This window comes from Salminus brasiliensis, chromosome 4, assembly GCF_030463535.1.
Source record: "Salminus brasiliensis chromosome 4, fSalBra1.hap2, whole genome shotgun sequence".
Lineage (NCBI taxonomy): Eukaryota > Metazoa > Chordata > Actinopteri > Characiformes > Bryconidae > Salminus > Salminus brasiliensis.
The window spans coordinates 39713775-39734972 of NC_132881.1; the positions used below are offsets into that span (position 1 = coordinate 39713775).

The window sequence follows — 21198 nt, forward strand, 5'->3', positions numbered from 1 at the left end:
AAGAGTACTTGGGCGAAGTGTAGTGCCGAGTATTATGGTATCCATACAGACTTTTGGGTTTAGTAGCAGCTAAGCTTAGAGGTATCTTTTGTATCCTAGCCTGTATAAACTAGCTAAGGGTATTTTCTGAGTAACTTTTGTAATTCGCTCTGAATAATGCATTAAAAGTGAAGTTAAAAGTACATGGACCAAAGTATTGGGACACCTGCTCATCCATTGTTTCTTCCTAAATCAATGGTATTAAAATGGAGTTTATCATGTTTTGCTGTGAGGATTTGATCAAATTTGGCGACAAGAGCGTTAGTGAGGTCAGGAGTTGGACTCCCCAACTCATCCTATTGGATGAAGCATCAACTATCATTCCAGAGAACACAGTTCCACTGCTCCACAATTCAAAGTGGAGGGGGGCTTTATACCGCTCTGGCTCACACCTGGCCTTAGGCATGGTGCCAACAGGTTCATGTTTATCATCTCCAGATAGTCCTATTATATTGACATTACTTATTTAGGTACAACCTAGCAACCTACAAGTAGCTGAGAGCATTCATTAGAGCACAAATGCTCGGACACAGTGGAACTCATCTTAAGTGAAGCACTTCAAATAAATATAGCCAATTTAGCTGAAAATGAGCTAGAACAGCCCCCCTACAGTCTGTGCCTGCATTTGTCGGGTTGATTGAAATGGATGTTAGGTGGACATCTTGAACTTCCACCAGTAATGTTACTTTTCTCTGATCATGTTCCATGAAGTCTTCTCACTTCTAATCATTGTTAATGATTCCAACTGTGTGGATAAATTAACTGTCCAACTGTGCAGTGTGGAGATCATGTCCTGTGTCTTAAAGCGACATATGATGAAGGCCACACAGGCTGAAACATCATGATGACTTTAACAGAAAATGATGCAAGCTGTTGAAGAGCTACTTTAAAAGTATCTTGGTTAAAAAAATAAAAAGTAGTAAATAGTAGCTGAGTAGTTTCGGATTGAGATCTGCTGATGGTGAAGATTTCAGAAGACAACGTGGTGTTGTACCATCTCTCAAAGATGTGGTTGGTCAAAGATGAAAAAAGTGACCACAAACTGTGCTGAATGGGCTGGTGAAGACTTACTGGTCATGCCTAGTGTCAGGGACACTGCGGTCCATTTTGAGCTTGTCGCTCTCCACCTGGTTGAACTTGTTCCGGGCATAGGGATCCTGTCCCGGCCTCACCACTGTAGCTCCCACGTACAGATCCTGGTCAAAGTCCTGCCACCTCACCTTCCCTGAAAAATCCAAATGGGAAAAACACACACACACGATGTGAGGGTACATAATGTAAACATCTATGCACTTACTTTCTTGCACCATAAATTCTCTAAGCAAGCAGACGGTTGTAGCTTCTGAGGGAAGGTTGAATGTTTGCATTGGCTGCCGGCCATGTAAGTAAATGAACTGGCTCCTGCAACAGAGGGTAACTTTCACTAATCTGCTCCAATGTGTGTGAGCACAATGACAGGATGCATCATTAGACACCAGCAAGCTGGCGGACACTTTCCTTGGTGCTATACGGTTTAAAAGCACCGTGACGAGTCCAACACACTTGTCTACAAAATCTCCACATTTGTTAGGGGACTAATGCCAGGTTGGGTGAACACAAGCAGATGAGACATGAGCTGCTCATTAATCTCTGTCTGAAATGTGCTGAAATGGTTACTCGTACAGTGTACAATACATTTCAGTAAGAAAACGATTGTGAGGAACCTGTCAAAAACTGTCCATGTTCAGGATTCAGGATTCCTCTTCCAAGCATATGGTGACTTTTCCTCCCTCAAACAAATACGTCCACTTTCCTCTTCAGTGTGAGGAACGTCAGCTGTCTCTACTATCGATAAATCAGAGAAGATGAGAAGTTGAGACGATAATTAGGCCGATAAAACATATGCTGGAATTCTATTCCATTATCCCTCTTAACAAAAGACTATCTGTAATTATTACAGCGAGGCCGTGTTAGCTGCTGTTGGCATCATAATTAGCCTGTCTGTCTGACAATAGCATATCACTGATGCTAACCACCCAGGAGAAAGCCAATATGACTCCATGACAGACCAAGGCCACTGTCAAAAAGCTAAGGTAAACAGGAAGGATGGCCCTCTACACGTGTACATCACCTCAACTGAACTACTTCTCTATCTACCGTTTGGAGCTGTTGACACAGCACTGAAATTAAACAAGGGTGGAAGATGAATTATCGCTAACCGTTGGCACTTGACCGTTCTTTAGTAATGGTGCGCCGGCCTTCAGTGAGCAAACTGCCACACCTCACAACACTCCACTAAATAATGATGTATGCTGATTTGAAAACGAGGACCTTTAGAAGAAGGGAGGTTAAGAAGATCATTAGAAGCACTCAGAAGACACGAGCTCTTGTTCAATAAAGAGTCGAATATCAAACTTTTTTCCTCCGAGAGCAGCTTTCAGTGGACTGCTTTCATAAGCGAATCTAATTTCCCCTTCATGTAAAGGCATCTGCTGATTATGTGCTGCAGCACAAGGTTAAAAGCATGATCTTTGACCAGGAGTTTTTCCCATCTGGACGGTCAAAACTGCAAGATCTGCTGGGCTCCCGTTTGGTTACCACAGCTCTCAATATTGATCACAATGTCACAATATTGACCAACACTGGATAGTGACCTCAGTCTACTGGGGCTACTGTAACACTGCACTCTTAAAAATAAGGGTTATCTGAGTGATGCTTTTGGTTCCATAAAGAACCATGAATGGAATAGAAATGTGTAACTGTGAGAAACCTTTTAGGTTACTTTTATGTTCTTCATCAATTTAAAGACTTACAGTTCTTCTACAGACATGTTTTTTTATGAACCCAAAAGTGGTTGTTCTTATTGCTCAAAGAATCCTTGAGGCACGGGCGTACGGTTCGGTGCATGCGGGAGAAACACACGGTACACACTTTTAGGGAAACTTTACTCATCTTACAAGGGCATGTGCCACCTGAAACCCTTAAGCTGTAAGGCGCTGGATTTGCAGGAAACTGTAGTGGTTCTTGATACCTGCAGACAATTTTCAATCTATTTATTGTGCCTCAGTAACACTGGAGAGCAGCATACCACCACCAAAAACTGTTATAGAAAGTTAGCGGAAAACTGGCTGCTACGTGGATCAGGCCTCCTGACCATGGCTTTCTTAGATGGCACTGTCTGAAAAGGGTTCACTCAAAGCCTGGGGAAATGAGCAGGTAGGCAACTATCCAGTGAGCACCACCAAGGGAAAGCGCCCCACAGAAAAGCGTGGCTTGGGGAAGTGGCCCTCTGGGAACTAAGCCGTGCTTCTCCGAGGGGCACTTATCCCGCCAGTGCTGGGCTCAATGTGTAGCTGACCAACTTTAACATCTCTTCATTGCTTTTTTGCCAATAGTACAGGACTGTCTGAAGCAGACACAGATGAACCTATTGGCACCATGTCTAATACCAGGTGTGAGTTAGAGGGGTATATAGACCACCAGCATTGAGCTGTGGAGCAGTGGAACTGTGTTCTCTGGAATGATGGTTGGTGCTCCATCCAATATTTTGGGATGAGTTGGGGAAGTTGGAGATGAGGTGGGGTGGTGATCATCCAACATCCTGACCTCACTAACTCTCTTGTTGCTGAATGCAATCAAATCCTTGCAATGGTCCAAAAACTAGCAAAAAGCCACACACTTATCTGGTATCTGACACTGGATGAAGGACTGTTATTTATGACAACACAAGCCGAAACTACAGATATTAGGCTTTTAGAGAGATGATGCGCCAACTGTCAGCCAACCAAGACACCAGAGTGCACTTATAGCAGCAGCACAGCAGGTAGAGCCATTCTGGGCATGTTGGATCAAACGGACAATGACAAAGCCCAGCCAGAGCTGGAGCGTCCAAGTGTGCCATCCGTCCCATGTTTAACACCTACAGAGAGCACAGTGAAAACACTGACACACAGTAACTGTAGGGCTTTCCTTAAGAGGGTCAACGGCACGTCCTGCAGCGGCGGGAGACAGAGCTGTCATCAGAGTAATTAACTGCTCAAGACAAAACCGAGCCGCTAGCCTGTGGCCTTCACACTTCACCTCAAAAGAGCCTACTAAGAGATTTCCTGCGAGCACTCACTAACAGGCACACATGCACACAAAACACACAAAACACACACAAAACACATACAAAACACACACACTCACGCACAAAAGAAATGCATGGAGCACAGAAACGTAAACCTTTCTAACATTCTAACAAGGGACCATCTGGTTCATCCATGAGATTACGGGGGCAGCCGTGATCTAAAGGTTAGAGAAGCTGGTTTGGGACTATAAGGTCATCGGTTTGATCCCCTAGTATTCCCCTCTCTCAACACGGCTGAGGTGTTCTTGAGCAAGGCCTGGAGGCGAAGAGATAGCTGCCCAGCTAATAAAGTCCTCACCCACCCAGTGTCGGGTGATGAAGATCCCAAGACACTGAGCTAACTGGTCAATAAACTCGAGGCAAAATGAAAATGAATGATGATATTAATTTGAGATCGTATCACCCAGCTCTAGAAAAAACTAACACACTAAAAGTTCAGTTTGAAATGAGCCTATGCTGAAGATAACGAATACACTGACTGTTATAATTACGATATCTTAGCATTACATAATTAGCCTGCACTAGCATTAAACTGGTGGGTCCAACATTTTCAATCTGAAACTGGTGTTTTTGTTATCTAAAATATATACATTTAATATATATATATATAAAATGTTTATATTTATATACAATAATAATAGTGTCTTGTTTTTAGCTGTTGTGCAGAACACAAAATGCCACAATCGGAGCTTCTAGGCCAGAAACTAACTATGACCGAAACGGATCCATACTTCCTCATTGGTATTGTGCCATATAAGATGAGACTATGTAGTTTACTAAAGCAGAGCCTAAACACGAGTGAATTCTGACACTTCCATATCATCATCATCATCATCATCATCGGTCACATAAAACACGCACACGCACGCACGCGAGTGTCTGAGAAGTGTTAAAATCTCTGTTCACACTTGAACTGAATTCTGAATCAGTAAAAGCTGTAAAGCTCTCTGTTGATGGACTAATCTCTGAATAAGGCCACCATGTTGCGTAGAAGCCTGAGCAATCAGCCTCTCATTAACGAACTACATGGTGAAATATCAGAGATTTTTGCGGCGTCGGGCAGCTTGTAACCATCACTTGTTTATATGAGCTGAAGTCGTTTCAAAGCTCCGTTTTATTAAACTCTGTTGTTTAGTAACAAGACTTACAATGCATTCTGGTCCATATTCAGCTGATATACTGAGCTATTATGTTTACTATAAATTACAGGTGCATTGTGGGAGATTATAGCACCCTCAAAATCCTGTTCAAATTCCACTTTAGGATTCGGTCATTAGTGCCCTAAAATGTCAATGGGGAGCCATTTCGATCACGGCCCCGTGTCCACTTATTGTTGTGAAGGGTTCTAAATAAGAGACAAATCTTTTTTTTTTTTTTATAATTCAGAAGAAAGTTGGATTTAGGTGCATCATTACCAAGAATAATGAATTAATAAACAATCTGTAGAGTCTTACACAAAACTGTTACTTTTATAACTGGGGACTGATTGCTATCAATTAAACAAATAAATCAAACAATGCTTAACTTGCATGATCTAAATCCAAGTGCCCTTATCTGCACATAGAAAGGTGCCGTGGTTGGAGTCGGAAGCTGATTACATTGGTCAGCCTCAATTTGCACAAAAACTTTGAAATATCTTTCAGCAGAGATTTTTTAAAAAGTATAAATAGAAAAATAAATAAAGAAATAAATAAGTAAATAAATAATGGATTTGACGGAAATTCCAAAATGACATTTGTCAATGTCAATATGGACGCTTCAAATGGTTCTTTGTGGCGATGCCACAGAAGGTCCACTTTGGGTTCCATGAAGAACCGTGTTCATTATAGAGATTGAGTGAGTGTGAAGATGATGTGTGAATTACTTTTTTAGTTACTTGCCAATGCTAATACAGATCATCTCTTTGCACCGCTTCACAACCTCCCCATCAGTGCATTCCTATTTTTCTTTTTCCTTCTAAGCCACAGAAAAGCTACATGTGTATGAAGATCAGTAGACCCTCAGAACGCGAAAGAACGGCTTCAACAAACAAACAAACGTCGAATGCGGGGCCTATCCTGTAAGACAATCTACCCTCTCCTTTAATGAAAAAGATTTGACCTCGCTTCACAAATCTAATCTCAATTGTTGCAACGGAAATGAGGTGCTGCTGTGCGAGTTCCTCACTCTGCAGAAATTCAGCTGCCTGTTCTGTGACCTAAATAACAAAAGGATCTGAGAAAGACAAAACTGACTATTGATAATCCCCTGAAACTGAAGCCTAAAGCACAGCAACAGATGGGGAGTACATCACAATGCATAAATCTGCTTCCACACTTCCACACACCCCACCAGTCGCAGTTTAAAGTTTACGTTGAATTAATTGGAGCAGCTCTCTGCGGGCCTCAGTGCCAGAGAGAACGGGCGTCACCTCGGGAAGCAAAAACACACCAATTTACATCTCAACCATATAGAGCTTTAGCGAGAATGGCAGCAAAGACTCGAAAAAGTCAGCATATGCCAGAACCTGAGGCTTAAGACTCAGTAAATTGGATCGGCTCTGGGTTGAGCACGCTAGCTCACAAACTGGTAAGACGAGGGCTGGAGTTTCTGCCTGGGTGATCAGCCGGGGGATGGTGGCAACATGCTGCGTTTTTCATCCTCCTGAGTGACATCACACACAGCACAGAAAAGGCTGCAGGCAAATGAATGGCAAATCAGCAAAGACCCTAGTCTGTACAAGCCCACCACAAAAAAAAAACAAAAAAAAACAAGACTTTCAACCTAGTCCTCAAAGACCCCCAACCGAGTTCACATGTCTGCTTTGCTCTAGCTCAGTACCTGGCTCAGGTATGTTCACACAAGTACATCAAAACACTGGCAGTTGGTGCAGTGTAGCGGGCAAGAACTCCACCTTCCCTGTGGCGGTCTAGAGTTCAATTTGTTGGCCAGGCAGGCCAACCATGCTACACAAATAGAGAAGTGGGTTACAATACTGCCTTCCCCATTTAAAATAAGAGGCTCAATTCTTCAGCCGGGTAACGCACACCACACTACCTTTACCTTTACTTTGAAGGCATTTAGCAGACGCCCTTATCCAGAGTGCCTTACAAAAGGTGTTTCACTGTTTACTTAAGAATACCCTTAGCTAGTTTGTTTAGACTAGGATCCAAAAGATACCTCAAAGCACAAAAGTCAGTATGGAGACCCCAATACTCGACACTACTCTTCTGCAAGTACTCTTGAAAGAGGTGGGTCTTCAGTCAGTGAGCGACTCTGCTGTTCGGACACCCAGAGGAAGCTCGTTCCACCACTTTGGTGCAGGACACAGAGCCGCACACCAATAAGAGTCCTTAAGCAAGACTCCTAACACTACATTCTCCTACCTGTGTAACATGATTCACATGCAGGTCGCTCTGGATAAGTGTGCTTATCCAGCTTAATGCCATTAATGCAAATGTAAGAAAGGAGGAGATTTATAGAAATGTAAGAAATGTTGGATATGTCCCAACAGTACACACAAGCATTCTTGCATTCTTACCAGGGGGAAGTGTCTCCATGCTATGGGCTCGGTCATCTGCATTGATGTTTGCTTGAATTCTGTTGGAGTTTAACCCACTCCAGTCATCCTGTAACACAAAAAACACACGTCTTTGTAGAACACAAAAATACAAGGAATATATTTAGAACATCTGCAACAGCAAGACCAGCAACAACAGCTTAACCTAGCACCACACATACATTTCTAATAGAACTGTACATTGCAAACAGCATGTCTGACATGTACAGTATATGGCCTGCTCATTACTTTCATCCAAAACCAAGGAAATAAAATAAATAAATAAATAAATAAAAAAGTGGATCCAGCTTGTTGGAGTAGCTGTCTCTACTGTCCAGGGAATAAAAAAAACTCCAATTCCTAGCTCATACAAACATGAGGGCCATACAATCTTCAAAATAAAGGGGTTTCAAATAGTCAGTTGTGCAATGCCATTAAAGAATTTCTTGAAAGAGTATTGCTGTGAGGATTTGATTGCATTCAGAGACAAGAGCGTTAGTGAGGTCAGGATTAGTGAGGTCAACTCCCAAACTCCTCCCAAAAATATTGGATGGAGCACAAACCATCATTCCAGAGAACACAGTTCCACTGCTCCACAGCTCAATGAAAGGGTCTTATACCCCTCTAGCCCACGCCTGTTATTAGACAGGGTGTTGACAGGTCATGACTCACAGATAACATACAAGGCTAGGCCTTCCTCAGCTTCCTCTGTGTAGCTAGGAAGGCGTAGCACCGAAACGTGTGTATTTATCAAATAAATATACTAGATAGTTCAGGAGTGCTGTCCGATTCCTCTCCTTTTAAATCACACTATACCTCCCATTTCCCATTCAGAGTAGAACCACTGATCAGTGATGAAATCTAGGCAGCATACTGGAGTAAACTGGGCTTATTTTAATTCTTCAGGTTGTGATTCTCAGGGTTTTACTTTATTTGAGAGCTGAAGGAGCCAAGCCAGTTAATATAGTAGAGAATTGAAGGAGCAAAGAATGAAGCCATACAGAATGTCAAACGTCTAGAGCCTGAGAGTGTGTGTTAATACAGCCCTACTAATCTCCCAGGTCACAGGGAGTTTGAGATAAAAATCTAATCATAAATAAACCGTCTTCTCATTATCTAACGCAGTCAAGACATTCACTCCTTAAGTACTCATTAGTATTTCAGCTGCTGCACTTTCAACACGCTGCAGTCTTCTGGTAGTTTTTTGGGTAATCCAGTAAAGAAGCAAAGTCTACAAGAACAAAAACAAAAGCATGAGTCAGCCTCTCACAGATCTACCTCTGTTCCTGAGATGAAAGTTTACTGCAGAAGTGCGATTTAAAAGTCAAAGCAAAGAGAAGCCCCACCCTTCAGGCCTGATCTCTCCAGTCAGAATCCCACAGATGTTTAATGCCTTGCTTCTTTTTGTCTCGTTGCCAAAAAGGGGAGCCTTCTATCCTTTATATGGGTTGCCATCATCCTAATGTGTGGTTCATTCAAAAGTGCATACAACAGCACAGAAGGCACTTAATACACTATACAAACTAACCAACTCCACATACACACTGATCAGCCATAACATCAACACCTCCTCCTTTCTACACTCATTGTCCTTTATATCAACTCCACTAACTATATAGGAGCACTTTGTCGTTCTGTCATTTCAGACTGCAGCCCATCTGTTTCTCTGCATACTCTGTTAGCCTCCTTTCACCCTGTTCTTCAAATGGTCAGGACCCCACAGAACTGACCACAGAGCAGGCATTATTTGGGTGGTGGGTCATTCTCAGCACTGCAGTGACACAGACATGGCGGTGATGTGTTAGCAGTGCGTGTTGTGCTGGTACGCATGAATAAGACACAGCTGTGCTGCTGGACTTTTTAAACACGGTGTCTACTCACTGTCCACTCTATTAGACACTCCTACCTGGCTGGTCCATCTTGTAGATGTCAAGTTAAAAACTCCAGAAGATCTGCTGCATTTGCTGTTTCCACTCGTAACAGCACAACACGCACTGCTAACACACCACCGCCATGTCGGTGTCACTGCAGTGCTGAGAATGACCCACCACCCATATAATAATAGCAGCTATGTGGTGGTCAGTCCTGTGGGGTCCTGACCATTGAAGAACAGGGTGAAAGGAGGCTAACAAAGCAAATACCTTTTATATTTAAGTTCCGTTTGCCAAAGTGTCCTGTATACAGCCAGTCCAGTATCATTGCCCAATATTTACTCATTAATACAGCATCATGTCAGCCCCACTTATCTGTCAAATCCAGTACAAACACAGGGACAGTGGTGCCATGCTGAGGCCACTGAGCTTCACTGTGTAGAACATGTTTTTTTTTAATGATACTACAGGACACGCTGTAATAGGCCAGGAGGCCTTGTGGAGTCCAAGCCTTGAATGGCCAGAGGTGGCACAAGGGGGACCAACTCAATATTAGTACTACATAGGTCCCAAAATAGAACCCTGTGGGACTCCATAAGATATACAAAAGTCAACAGTTGCCAAATTATTCACAATATTTTCTGTATTAGGATTAATAACTGAATGACAAACCTAGGATTCAAGGGGTCAAACACCGGTAAGGAAATTTGCTTTACAAGATTCAGGCCCTTCAACGTTTGCCTGGCAAACAATAACCCATTACCCCGATAACATTAATGCCACCAATCTTCAGGCCATGAACAAGTGCACCAGTGAAGGCATTCCTGAGGGAGTACTTTTCAGTATATATGAATCTCTTACTCTTTCCATTATAAACAAATGATGCCAAACAGCTTGGATTAATCAGAACACACACCCCATCAGCACTAAAGTAAACTACAGCCATCCATAAGCTACAAACAAAATGCTAAATCACAGCACGAGCAGGCAGGATTTCCCCAAAGCCAGAGCATACCACGGTCCACAGCCAGCAGAAAGCTGGTGAAGATTACCTGGTCTGCAGGAGGCTTTGGCTGCAGAAAAGCAATCACTTCTTCATGCAGCCTCAGCTGATAACAAATGGTAGAAAATATGGGTATGCTGGCAGAGGGGTAAGGGCCAAGCCAATGGGTAACAAACAACCAAAGAGTAAGCATGCAACAAGACACAGGGCTGGTAATAACTCAAAGGAGGCAGAAAAGGCCCATGGCCAAGGACAGCAGGAAAATAAACACACAGCTCGGGCGAAATCTGTTGCACAGTCACAACCAAACACTGTTCAGCCTCAGCATCTGGATCCCCAGGCCCTGCCAGGAACCCTCCAGGGGATCAAACTCCCAAAACAGTTCAGCTGTGTAGGCAAAAGACACGGAGTTACGAGACACAATTTGTTTATATTGTATTTGACTTCATATTTAAGCTGGTCATCAATGCACTTGTGACTGCACAACTGTGCAGTGCATCCTACCTCATACTGTGTCCTTCAAGTTTATAATCATGCATTTATGCAGCTAATAAAACTAAACAAAAGTACTGCAGATGGCCTCTTCCAGGAGGTGCAAGCAAAGCCCATTCATTTGAAATGGAACATCATTTTAAGCTATTTATATTCTGCAGAAAGTGAAAAAGCCATTTATATCCCAGTTCAGATGATTCAACCAACAGAACACTGTGGAATGCAATAATGTGGCCGGCTTGGTTTTTCCACAGTCGTCAACATTCAGAAACACTCAGTTGAGACGAGATAGGACATAGGAACAACGTCCTCATGAAAAAGTGTGGCTTGCCCTCAAGCAAGGGGTGAGCGCAAACACCGGGAACATTAGGGGTTGGGGTTACAAAGCAGATGTTAATGCAATTTAAAGGACAATGATTGCAGCCCAAATCAAACCCTGATTTGAGTCCTCAGACAAAAGCTTGGGGGCTCGTCTGAAAGCGACTGATTGTACAGATGATTGAAATGAGCCAATCTTTAGCATTTCGATCAACTCTAGAGTGACCAGAGAATTTCAGATGGTTTCAAACGTTTGAATAGATTGGGAATAACATTGCTGTCAAACACAAAACAAAAACAAACAAAATAAAAAATACAAAACAAAAAACAGTTTTTAGAAAATAGTCCTTTATTCTGTGTGAAGAATTCAATTCATAATCAATAGACGAATATATATATATATTTTGCTGTTTTCTTTAAAGTTATCATTTTGGATTTTGAATTTCGAGACAGCCTATTTTATTTATTTATTTATTTTTAAACAGCATTGATGTACGCTATACCACTAGTCGTGCAAAAGATTGGGAAACCCAGTTCAGATGTGATATGCTTCAAGTGTCATCTGGTAAGTAAAATACATCACCTCAAACAAACATTTATGCAAATTTTAGAGCACCATTTCTGTTTATTTATGGAATTTAACAGGTTGGAAACAAAACATAGAAAATGTAACATAACCTTTGTACATAATATTTAACTCATATATAATATAACTGTCATATTTCATCATTTTCTTCAGAAACTATATTTATAAATTTCTTGAACTGTAGACACTTCGCTGCGTTCTCTGTAGACGTTAGACATTTCACTCAACAAAATTTATTCCAGAGTGCTCGAATATTACACTGTATATAACCAGAACCCCAAGACCTTCATACTACAATTTTACACTGAATTACAAGATGCAGAAATACAGCACAATAAAGACCAGATCTGGTCTATTCGGTTACTAGTTACAAAGGAGGCCTGATCTCATTAACAGTCACTATAAAAGCGCTTCATGCTTCAGCTGCTCATGTTTCATGCTTTACTCACACACAGTGCAGCTAAACAGCTCGATTCAGTATGCGTGACGTAACATACAAGTCCTAATATTTTGCTGTTTTGCCAAATAGGAGCAAAGCCAACCATCCATCCCACCCAATGGGAGCACAGCCAGATTTGCTCTTTGTGACTTGCGACCTTGGATGGCTGCAGCTTCACTAGGAATCGAACTGGGGTCCAAGCGATAGGATGCAACCTTCTTCGCTTATTGGACCACTCAGGGGGCCCTGCATTATTGACTTCAATGATTGCCCACAAGGGTCAGCTTTCAGCAGGGTAAAAACAGGGCTGCCCCCTGCTGCTTTCGATGTCTCCGCTGTGCTGTTGGACATGCATGCCTGTGTACGTCTCTCTGCTGACACTTTACGTAGTGGACTTTGCCTTCCTGGACTACAGCTTTCTACTAGATTCCCCCACTCTGTACCAGAGTGATCCAGACATTGCACTTCATCTGCACGGCATGGTTGAGGAAACTGCACTGGAATCATCTTCAGTGATCATGTGGAAACACCCAAGCTGCAGACTCACCTAAATATATCTGCCAATGGCGTCCAAAAACTAAAGGCCTTTATATATGGAATAATTTCTTCACTCCTTTCTTCACTAAAGACACTATCTGTCTGAACACTAGCACTGGACTGAAACCTGAAACGCAATAGTTTAAAGTACAAAAAAAACAGCAAACAATTGTAGAAAAAAATAGCTTAATTTAAAAAATGTACAATATACTGCACTTTTTAGAGTATTTAAGAATACAACCATTATTGAACAACAGATGCATTATTTTAATGCTAGAAAACTGGTTTGCTGGGATTCATGCAAATGAAGTACACACAGGTACATTAAATTTAATAGAGAGTAAAAGGGACAAGATTGTCCAGAAGAAAGATGCCAATAAGACATTTTGGTAAAAAAAAATAGAAATATTATAACACAAGAATTCAGTAATATTAAACACTCATCATCAAGTAGAAAAAAAAACTGCAGGGTGCAACTTATAGCTTTCGGCTCCCAATAATATACTGCTTATCGCAATAATTCTGCAGATAAGTGTAAATGTACATTATCGTGAAAGGGCATACTGAACTTTAATGCAGCCTAGCCTTGCACTGAATAGCAGTGAAGAACAATCATTAAAACTGCTGTGGTCCAGACTTCTGGTCTTAATAAGGCTTGCTTTAAGTGTACTGCTGTAAACTCAGTTTTTGTTTTGTTTTTTAAATAAAATAAAAACAAAAAAAATTTGCTAATGCACCATCACTATGGCCTGAGGGTTGCGAGTCGAATCCTTGAAAACCATTTCACATTGCCATCAGCAGCCGGAATCAGAGACAGCATAACTGGCTGTGCTCGCTCCCCTCCTCACTCTTAAGCGTTAATGGCTGACACGGGTCAATTAGCTGGTGCGAATGAGATCAGGACCCGACGCTTTGCTTTTGACCGTGTTGGAGAAAAGAGGCAGTGGCTTACTTTGCATGCATCAGAGGAGACGTGCCTTTACCCTCCTGGTATCGGGAGCATTGCTAGTGCTAGGGGGAGTTACGTACAGGTGGGTTAATTGGCAGTACAAAACATGGAGAAAAAGGGAAAAATCAAAGATTAAAAAAAAAAAAAAAATGTTTTTGTTATTTGGGACTTTTTTTTTTTGCATTTCTTTATTTAAAAAACTTCTTTTCTAAATGAAACTTCTCTTGTGCTGCTGCAAAGCTCCACACCTGAACATTTTGAATGTGGCGCAGGTGTTCGAGCACTAACGACCACTCCGCTAAACTGATGACCACAGTGCCATCAGGACATCCACAGACCGGGCATCTACCCAGCCCCTAATCTAAAACGATTTCAGATGAAGCTAGGGCTTCTGAAGAAATCCTTTCACAGGCCATATTCCAAGAAGCTTAACGAGGCTACAGAGAAAACTGACTTACTCGCCATGTATTTTTTTAAAGGCCTTGAGCATCAGAGATGTCCCTCTTTAAAAGTCTAATTTAATATGCCCATGAATGCACTGGAACCATGCAGATACATTTTAAAGCAGCAAATTAAGTTTTAGTAGCTTTGCAGAAAGGAAGCACCATCATAAAGTCTTTAAGATGTTTACAGACTCGACTGATAAAAATCAATAAATAAAAAGATGGCGTATTGTACTGCTTCAGCAATCGACGCCATCAGATCCAAAACCGCGAATATGTTGCTTTGCACTTAAAAAAAAAAAAAAAAAAAAAAAAGGCTCTGTTTAATCCCTTCATTACTGAGTGCTACAGAGTGGAACAAATGAGTTTTCTCAGAACAGTGCCATGACAGGAGCAAAACACTCGCTCTGAAAAACAGAATCCCGACCGGAGGTAAGCGGCCACAGAAAACCACCACCATTTTTCATCAGTGCATTTCATATTGAGACAGCCCAACATAATCAAATGGGCCAGGAAAAAAAACGCACACAGCACCGAAAAAGAAGCTCTCTACCGGAGTTTTAATAACTGATTTCACTTTAAATAACTCAAATATCTGCTGCGACAGGCCCGTTTAAAATGATTCATTGAACTCAGAGTGCCACCAAAAGTAGCACAACTATCCTCCCGGTGTTTAAACTTTACACTTTTTAACTTCTAATATACAGAGGCTGGAAAAAAAAAAAAAAAGTATGAATATGATCTGATCAGCCACACTGGAGGCACATCGGCCAATCACTGATTGCATATTTTGGCTGAAAATCATCAGATATCAACACATAGTGAATCAAATTTTCTCTCTAAAAGCGATTGTAGAAACCAGCGGAAGTACCACACACCCTTCTTTGGGTTGAAACCAGCCCTGCACATCACTTTCACAGAGTAGAGTAGGCTAATGTACACACGATTACACTAGATGTACACAAGACTCAACACCACTAAATAGTTTTTTCACAAGAGTAGTTGGCAAAAAGTAACTAGGAGCCAAATGTTAAGACTGTATTATAAGGCCTTAAACACGTTAAAAAAATAATAATATATATATATATATATATATATATATATATATATATATATATATATATATATATATATATATAATTAATATAATATTTTATAATACATATATTATTATACACTATTACTAAAACAAAGCCCATCTTGCCTAATCTTAAATGGTATAATAATAATAATAATAATAATAATAATAATAATAATAAATTATAATAAATATTATTATTATTATTATTATTATACAATACAGAAAAATCTGACTTAATCAAATCAGCCAATATTTAACATTAAGGTACTCTAATCACATAAAAACAAACAAACAAACAAACAAAGAAATAACCCCACTGAATCTAGACATCCCTACCTGCAGCCTCACTCAGCAAGAGGGAGATTATGTAAGCAGGCATATGGTCCAGAGATCAAGCATCATTTGATCATATCACACTTAACACATGATCAAAAGAGCTGCAGACTTTATTTTTAAACATAAAGTGAGACGTGTGCGTTTAAACTTTAAAGAACCTCTTTTTCACTACAAAAGAACCTTCCAGATAATGTAAAGATCTCATGATAATGACAGGTCTAGCTCAGAACTGCACTGAGTGTGTTGTTTTTCCTACAGAAATATAAACACAGCACATCAGTCTGGGTGAGAAAACCCAAAACACCCGTGAATGCAACTGCTAGTTGCCTCAAAGGCTGTAAATCTTCTAAACCTACCCTTCTCAGGTATCCAGACTAGCAGGGCCTGAACTTGGAGGGCATGCAGGACATGCACAGACCTCTCTCTCTCTCTCTGCTTGTCTGTACAGGACGGCTGACCTCGCCTGTGCATTTATCCCCATTCGTGCTCTCGAAAACATGCTCTCCGTACACAGCCACCGCCTGCCTTGCATATTTCTTGCTGGTCCAGGTTACAAGGACAATTTTAATGAACTTTTAAACCACAAAGCAGTGGTAGAAAGCAGTGAATGGATGGAAAATATTTGTCATTTATTACCATAACGCCCGTAGCGAATGTGGCAGAGGACGAAACGGCACAAAACCTCAACTCCAACACCCTCAATTCTGAGAAACATCCAGCTCCACACAGTGCGCTGTTGTTTTCAGGATGAAACTGCCTTTCAAGCGAGATGCGTCCTTGCTCTGAAGTCTCTGAGCTCATGACTCACTGTATGCTGCTCAGACACACAGTCTCCATCTTTTAGCCCAAACCACCACAACCTACAACACACACACAAAAAAAAAAGACCTAATGCCAGCATTAGCAGTGAACTCCACCTGTTTGCACTCAGCATTAGTCAGACTCCTCCTGACTAGAGCTGCCTAGAGCTGATATCGGCATGGTGTACACTCTTAAGCCCCTTTCACGTGCGTTTTTACCAGGGAATATAGCACTAATTAAACAGGAAGGAGCTGGAAGTGTGAACGCAAGCTGGAGTTGAAATCCTTATAAGACAGACAGACATAGCAATTAACCTGCATGAGATCTAGTAAAACGCCCTAGGAAATTACTGAAAGGGCTCGCGTGTGAACAGAAGCCAATGTGTTAGCGGGAACTACAGTCATGTCCTAATGAATGACAGCCGAAACAGAACATTTCTGCAACTCTTTTGTTTTAAGTGTTCAATTGGATTTCCATGGGACGATATTTTCAGATCCAGAAATGAAGCAGCTGTTGACCTTTTCCTGCTGTGGACGCCCCAGAATGTCCAGATCATACCAAAACCAAAAACCTCTTAAAAGCGATGCTGCGTTTAAATGCTGTTAAAGCAATAATATGTAGCATTTTTACATTAAAATAGCAGCTTCAAATTCATTGTGATGCTCCACTGACTTGTAGAAGGGAGAGCAGCACCGCCGGGCTGAGCATACTGATGCTAACTCTGGTGAAGTAGGCAGGACTACGCTCACAAGACCTGCGCAGCACTGTCTTATTATTATGTAAAATTCTGTAATAATATTTTACCGCCTCAGTCCACGTCACATGCTTTCCTCACTTTCCATGACAGCTCTGGATTTCTCAGCTTGCCCAGAAATGCATGTAAAATGTGTGTCCTTTAAAGTATGAATTCGACTTCCCAGCTGTATGGGGAAGAAATGCCATCTTTCGCATAATGCTGCTTTAAAAGTTCTAAAACACTGCCATCACCCTCCAGCCCATTCAGTCCAAAGATGTCCGATTCTTGTCTAAGTGACAATTACTACACAAATAAATGAACACACAAGCAGCTGTACTGTTTGACGCACTTGTGTAACTCCTTTTGTCCAATACTTCTTCATACTGAGGTTTACTTACTTTTTCTAGCCTGCACTGTGGCTGTTTATGTGCTCAAGTGCTTAGATGTGAACAGTACAAATACTTGCGCGTTATTCATGTAGTTCAACGGTGTTCATAATCTGACTAAACTGTCTGTAAGTGTGACTCGGCTAACAGTTAGACCATGTTTTATTAGTAATCAATGTAGAAACCTGGATAATAACTAAAAATAGTGCTCTCACAGTCCAAATAGTTATGGACCTGACTGTGTTCACATGCATTACACAATACCATACTAACTGTTTATTTCCAAGGGAAAGAAAGGGTAGTGATCTCAAATTTGCCTGTATAAAATGCTCCAAAAGAGACTCTTAGGGGGGCTTTTGTGGGCCCTTTAATGACAAATGTGAAGGTGTGCTATCTCGTAAAACACCACTGAAGGTTTGAATTATACAAAGTGCAAACATCAGTGTTAAAATTCAGAGTGGGAACCCAGTCTAACACATACGTTCCAAGCATGCCATACAGCAGCATCAGGTAAACATCTACAGACGACTGAAGCGTTTGGCTAAACATCTGGATCAAATGATCATCACAAACTAGATTCCAATCTGGACTCACACCAGTCCCTGCAGATTTAATAATCAAGCTTATCTCATACAAAATATGATGAGCCAGGCTGCATGACACAGGGGATTTTAACAACACCTTCACAACAGTCTCAGAGGGAGTTTCAGCCAAGCTGTTACATAAATCAGGCTCAGAAAATAAGATCATAAAAGAAAAGGGAAAATCACAATAGTCATCAGAGAATAACACACAGCTCTTCATCATCTGCTGACTGGATTAAAGCTCTGCATACCACTCGATTTTACCAACTGCCAAAATGAACCTGCTTTATCTTGGACCTCATTCATTGCTCACTGAAGAGCCACATCTGTGGCATCTCTGGTGGCTGTATTTCAGGGCAGAAGGGCTTGTAACTCTGCCAATGCAAGCAGAAGATTCCCTTTTCTCCCAGACGTATTTAGCCTCTAGTAAGAAGCGTCCTCACGACTTGTGATTAACTTGCACATTACTGCACTTGTCAGACGCTCTCATCCAGAGAGACTTGCGCTTTAATCGTGTTACAGAGGAAGCAAACTGCAGCATAAGGAGCATCTCACCCAAGAACTGGCAGGGAAATGAACCACAGCCTAGCATGTGGGGGTACTGGTGTTAGCCACTACATTCTACTAGACAATGTATGCAAGCGCGCGGCAAACAGCAGCTCAGGCGTATGGATGCGATTGGGTGTGTGTGTGTGTGGGGGGGGGGGGGGGGGGGCTGTAGGTGGTCCTCCTGACTGACAGAAAAAGGAAATGAAACTTTGGCTGGCTGCCAAGCTGAGATGGCTAATGAAGAGCACCTGGCCCACTAACAATAGCTCAGAGGCGCAGAAGCACAGTCAGAGGGTCAAGCGGAGTCCTGCTGAGCCTGACAGGCCACGGTCTCAATTCCCAACTCTCACTGCAGAAGAGCTCTTTAGGGCTTTATAGCCGCTGTGACACAAACCTCTCCAGCGTGACTGGAATTGATTGCAGTTTTCTGGCCTAAGCTTGAAGTGCAGGTGAGCTTCCGACTAGGTCCCTATAAAAGTAAGTATACAAACAGGGTCCTAAATCCTAAACTCCTGGGTGAGCCAAGGAGTACTTATTTAAAGCAAAATAATAATAATAATAATAATAATAATAATAAATGAACAGCTTTCTAGGTCAGAGAGCCAAAACCTATTTGTCTGAAGTTTGGTTCTTTTGCACAAGAGCTACAACGCTAACGCAGCTTACAACAATACATTCAGTTTTCCTTAATCGGGATCATTTAAAAGTTCACCATAAACCTACAGACTTTGAGGCTTCGTCAGCATTGCTGAAGGGGGAGCTCTCAAATGAAAGGACTGGCTTCCCAAAAACAAGGTTGATCTTAAACCTCCTCTAAAAATCCCAGCAGAATGCAGAGTAAATGGCGGTTATTTAGTTTTGTCCAAGAGGCTAATGTAGCTAACAAGTAATGAAGGTTTATAGTCACCAGGGTAAAACTGTGCAAACTGTATGTTTAGAGCATTCAACCTTGATCGAATTAAGCTATCTCCTGTAGACTAGCTCATGTAGTAGAACTCCATGACTGTTTCCAGTTTAATAAGAACAGCTCAATTCAGTAGTATTATGCAGTAGAACTGGGCAATATGGCATTAAATTCACAATATTAGGACATTTTCACAATATCTGATCAAACAGAATGAATGAAAACACAGCTAATGGCAGCACACTTAAAAATCCTATGAAACCCCATCAGCACAATCAGACCATATCCAGTACACCTAAACTAAGTACGCTCTGCCAAGTTGGTCAGTGTTCCAGAAGTACTGACAATATCCAGATCTGCTCAGAAAACATCAGTTTTCCCACACTGATGTGTGATTATATATATATATATATATATATATATATATATATATATATATAAAAACAATAATATAAGGTGTATATATATATATATATATATATATATATATATATATATATATATATATATATATACACACACACACACACACACACAAAATACAAATATAAATACAAAATGTAGGCCTCAAGATTGGCCAGTACTGGGCAGTAGGTTGATATTTTAATCTTCTGATGAATGACATCTACAATATGTTTTTCAGAGCATAAAACATATCAGAAAGCAGCAGTTTTACTTTTATCACTGGACAATTACATGTTTTGCAAGTACATACATTATAAAGAGAACATGAATAGTCTGGGTTAATTAGATTCAGAGCAATGTACAGGGTGAAATTTAGTGGCTTAGGATGTGGCAGCATGTTTGATGGCATAGCTGATCTGATTCTTTATCCGTTCTGATTAGAGGTCAGAAAAAAAGAAAAAATATTATATTATGAAGTTGTTTATCATCTTTTTTCTGATATATCGCTCACCCAGCACTACTATCGTCGTTGGTATACAACATACTTTTGTACATTGGTATGGATACTGTGGATACTGGATACTGAGTGCCAGAAATGACTTAAGCAAGTCTATGTGAGATTATGCAGTACCGTTCAGAGGGGGAACGGTGTGAGAGTGTGTAAGAATACACAATGTTGGGCTATAAGCTTGCATTCTTGTAAGCTACATTAGCCTCTTAGTTTCAGTGCACATCAAGCACTTAACAAGGAGAGAAGCTGTACATTTGATTAAGCCAGAGAACTCATAGAATTCATAGCTACAGCTTTACGGGGAATATCTAAAGGCCTAAGATTTGTTGGTACACTCCAACCGCTGGCTGTAAACATGCACGATGGTGGAGCTGGAACCGTCCTACCCAACCGAACGCTCTTATTTATTAAATAACTGGAGTTATTAACTGTGGTGGCCAAAATTTCAACATTTTAATTACTGCACAATTAATTGAGCAGAGCTGCACAAATGAATCCAGAAACACAGCGTGTGACTGAACGCATCATGCGAGACCCTTCCCTTTGGTTGCGCGGGGCCTCTAGCTGGTTAGCAAGATGCAA

At 41.2% G+C, this 21198-nt stretch overlaps 1 protein-coding gene across 2 annotated transcripts in view; it reads right to left on the bottom strand.

Annotated features, from left to right (window-relative positions):
* Positions 1-21198, bottom strand: part of galnt2 (UDP-N-acetyl-alpha-D-galactosamine:polypeptide N-acetylgalactosaminyltransferase 2) — a 96795-nt gene that overhangs the window by 38462 nt on the left and 37135 nt on the right. For both annotated transcript variants that reach the window (XM_072678431.1, XM_072678432.1), the window contains exons 2-3: positions 7668-7755; positions 1111-1264 (exon numbers count right to left, since the gene is read on the bottom strand). In XM_072678431.1, the coding sequence (XP_072534532.1) occupies positions 1111-1264; positions 7668-7755 (242 nt within the window). The remainder of the gene's footprint in view (positions 1-1110; positions 1265-7667; positions 7756-21198) is intronic.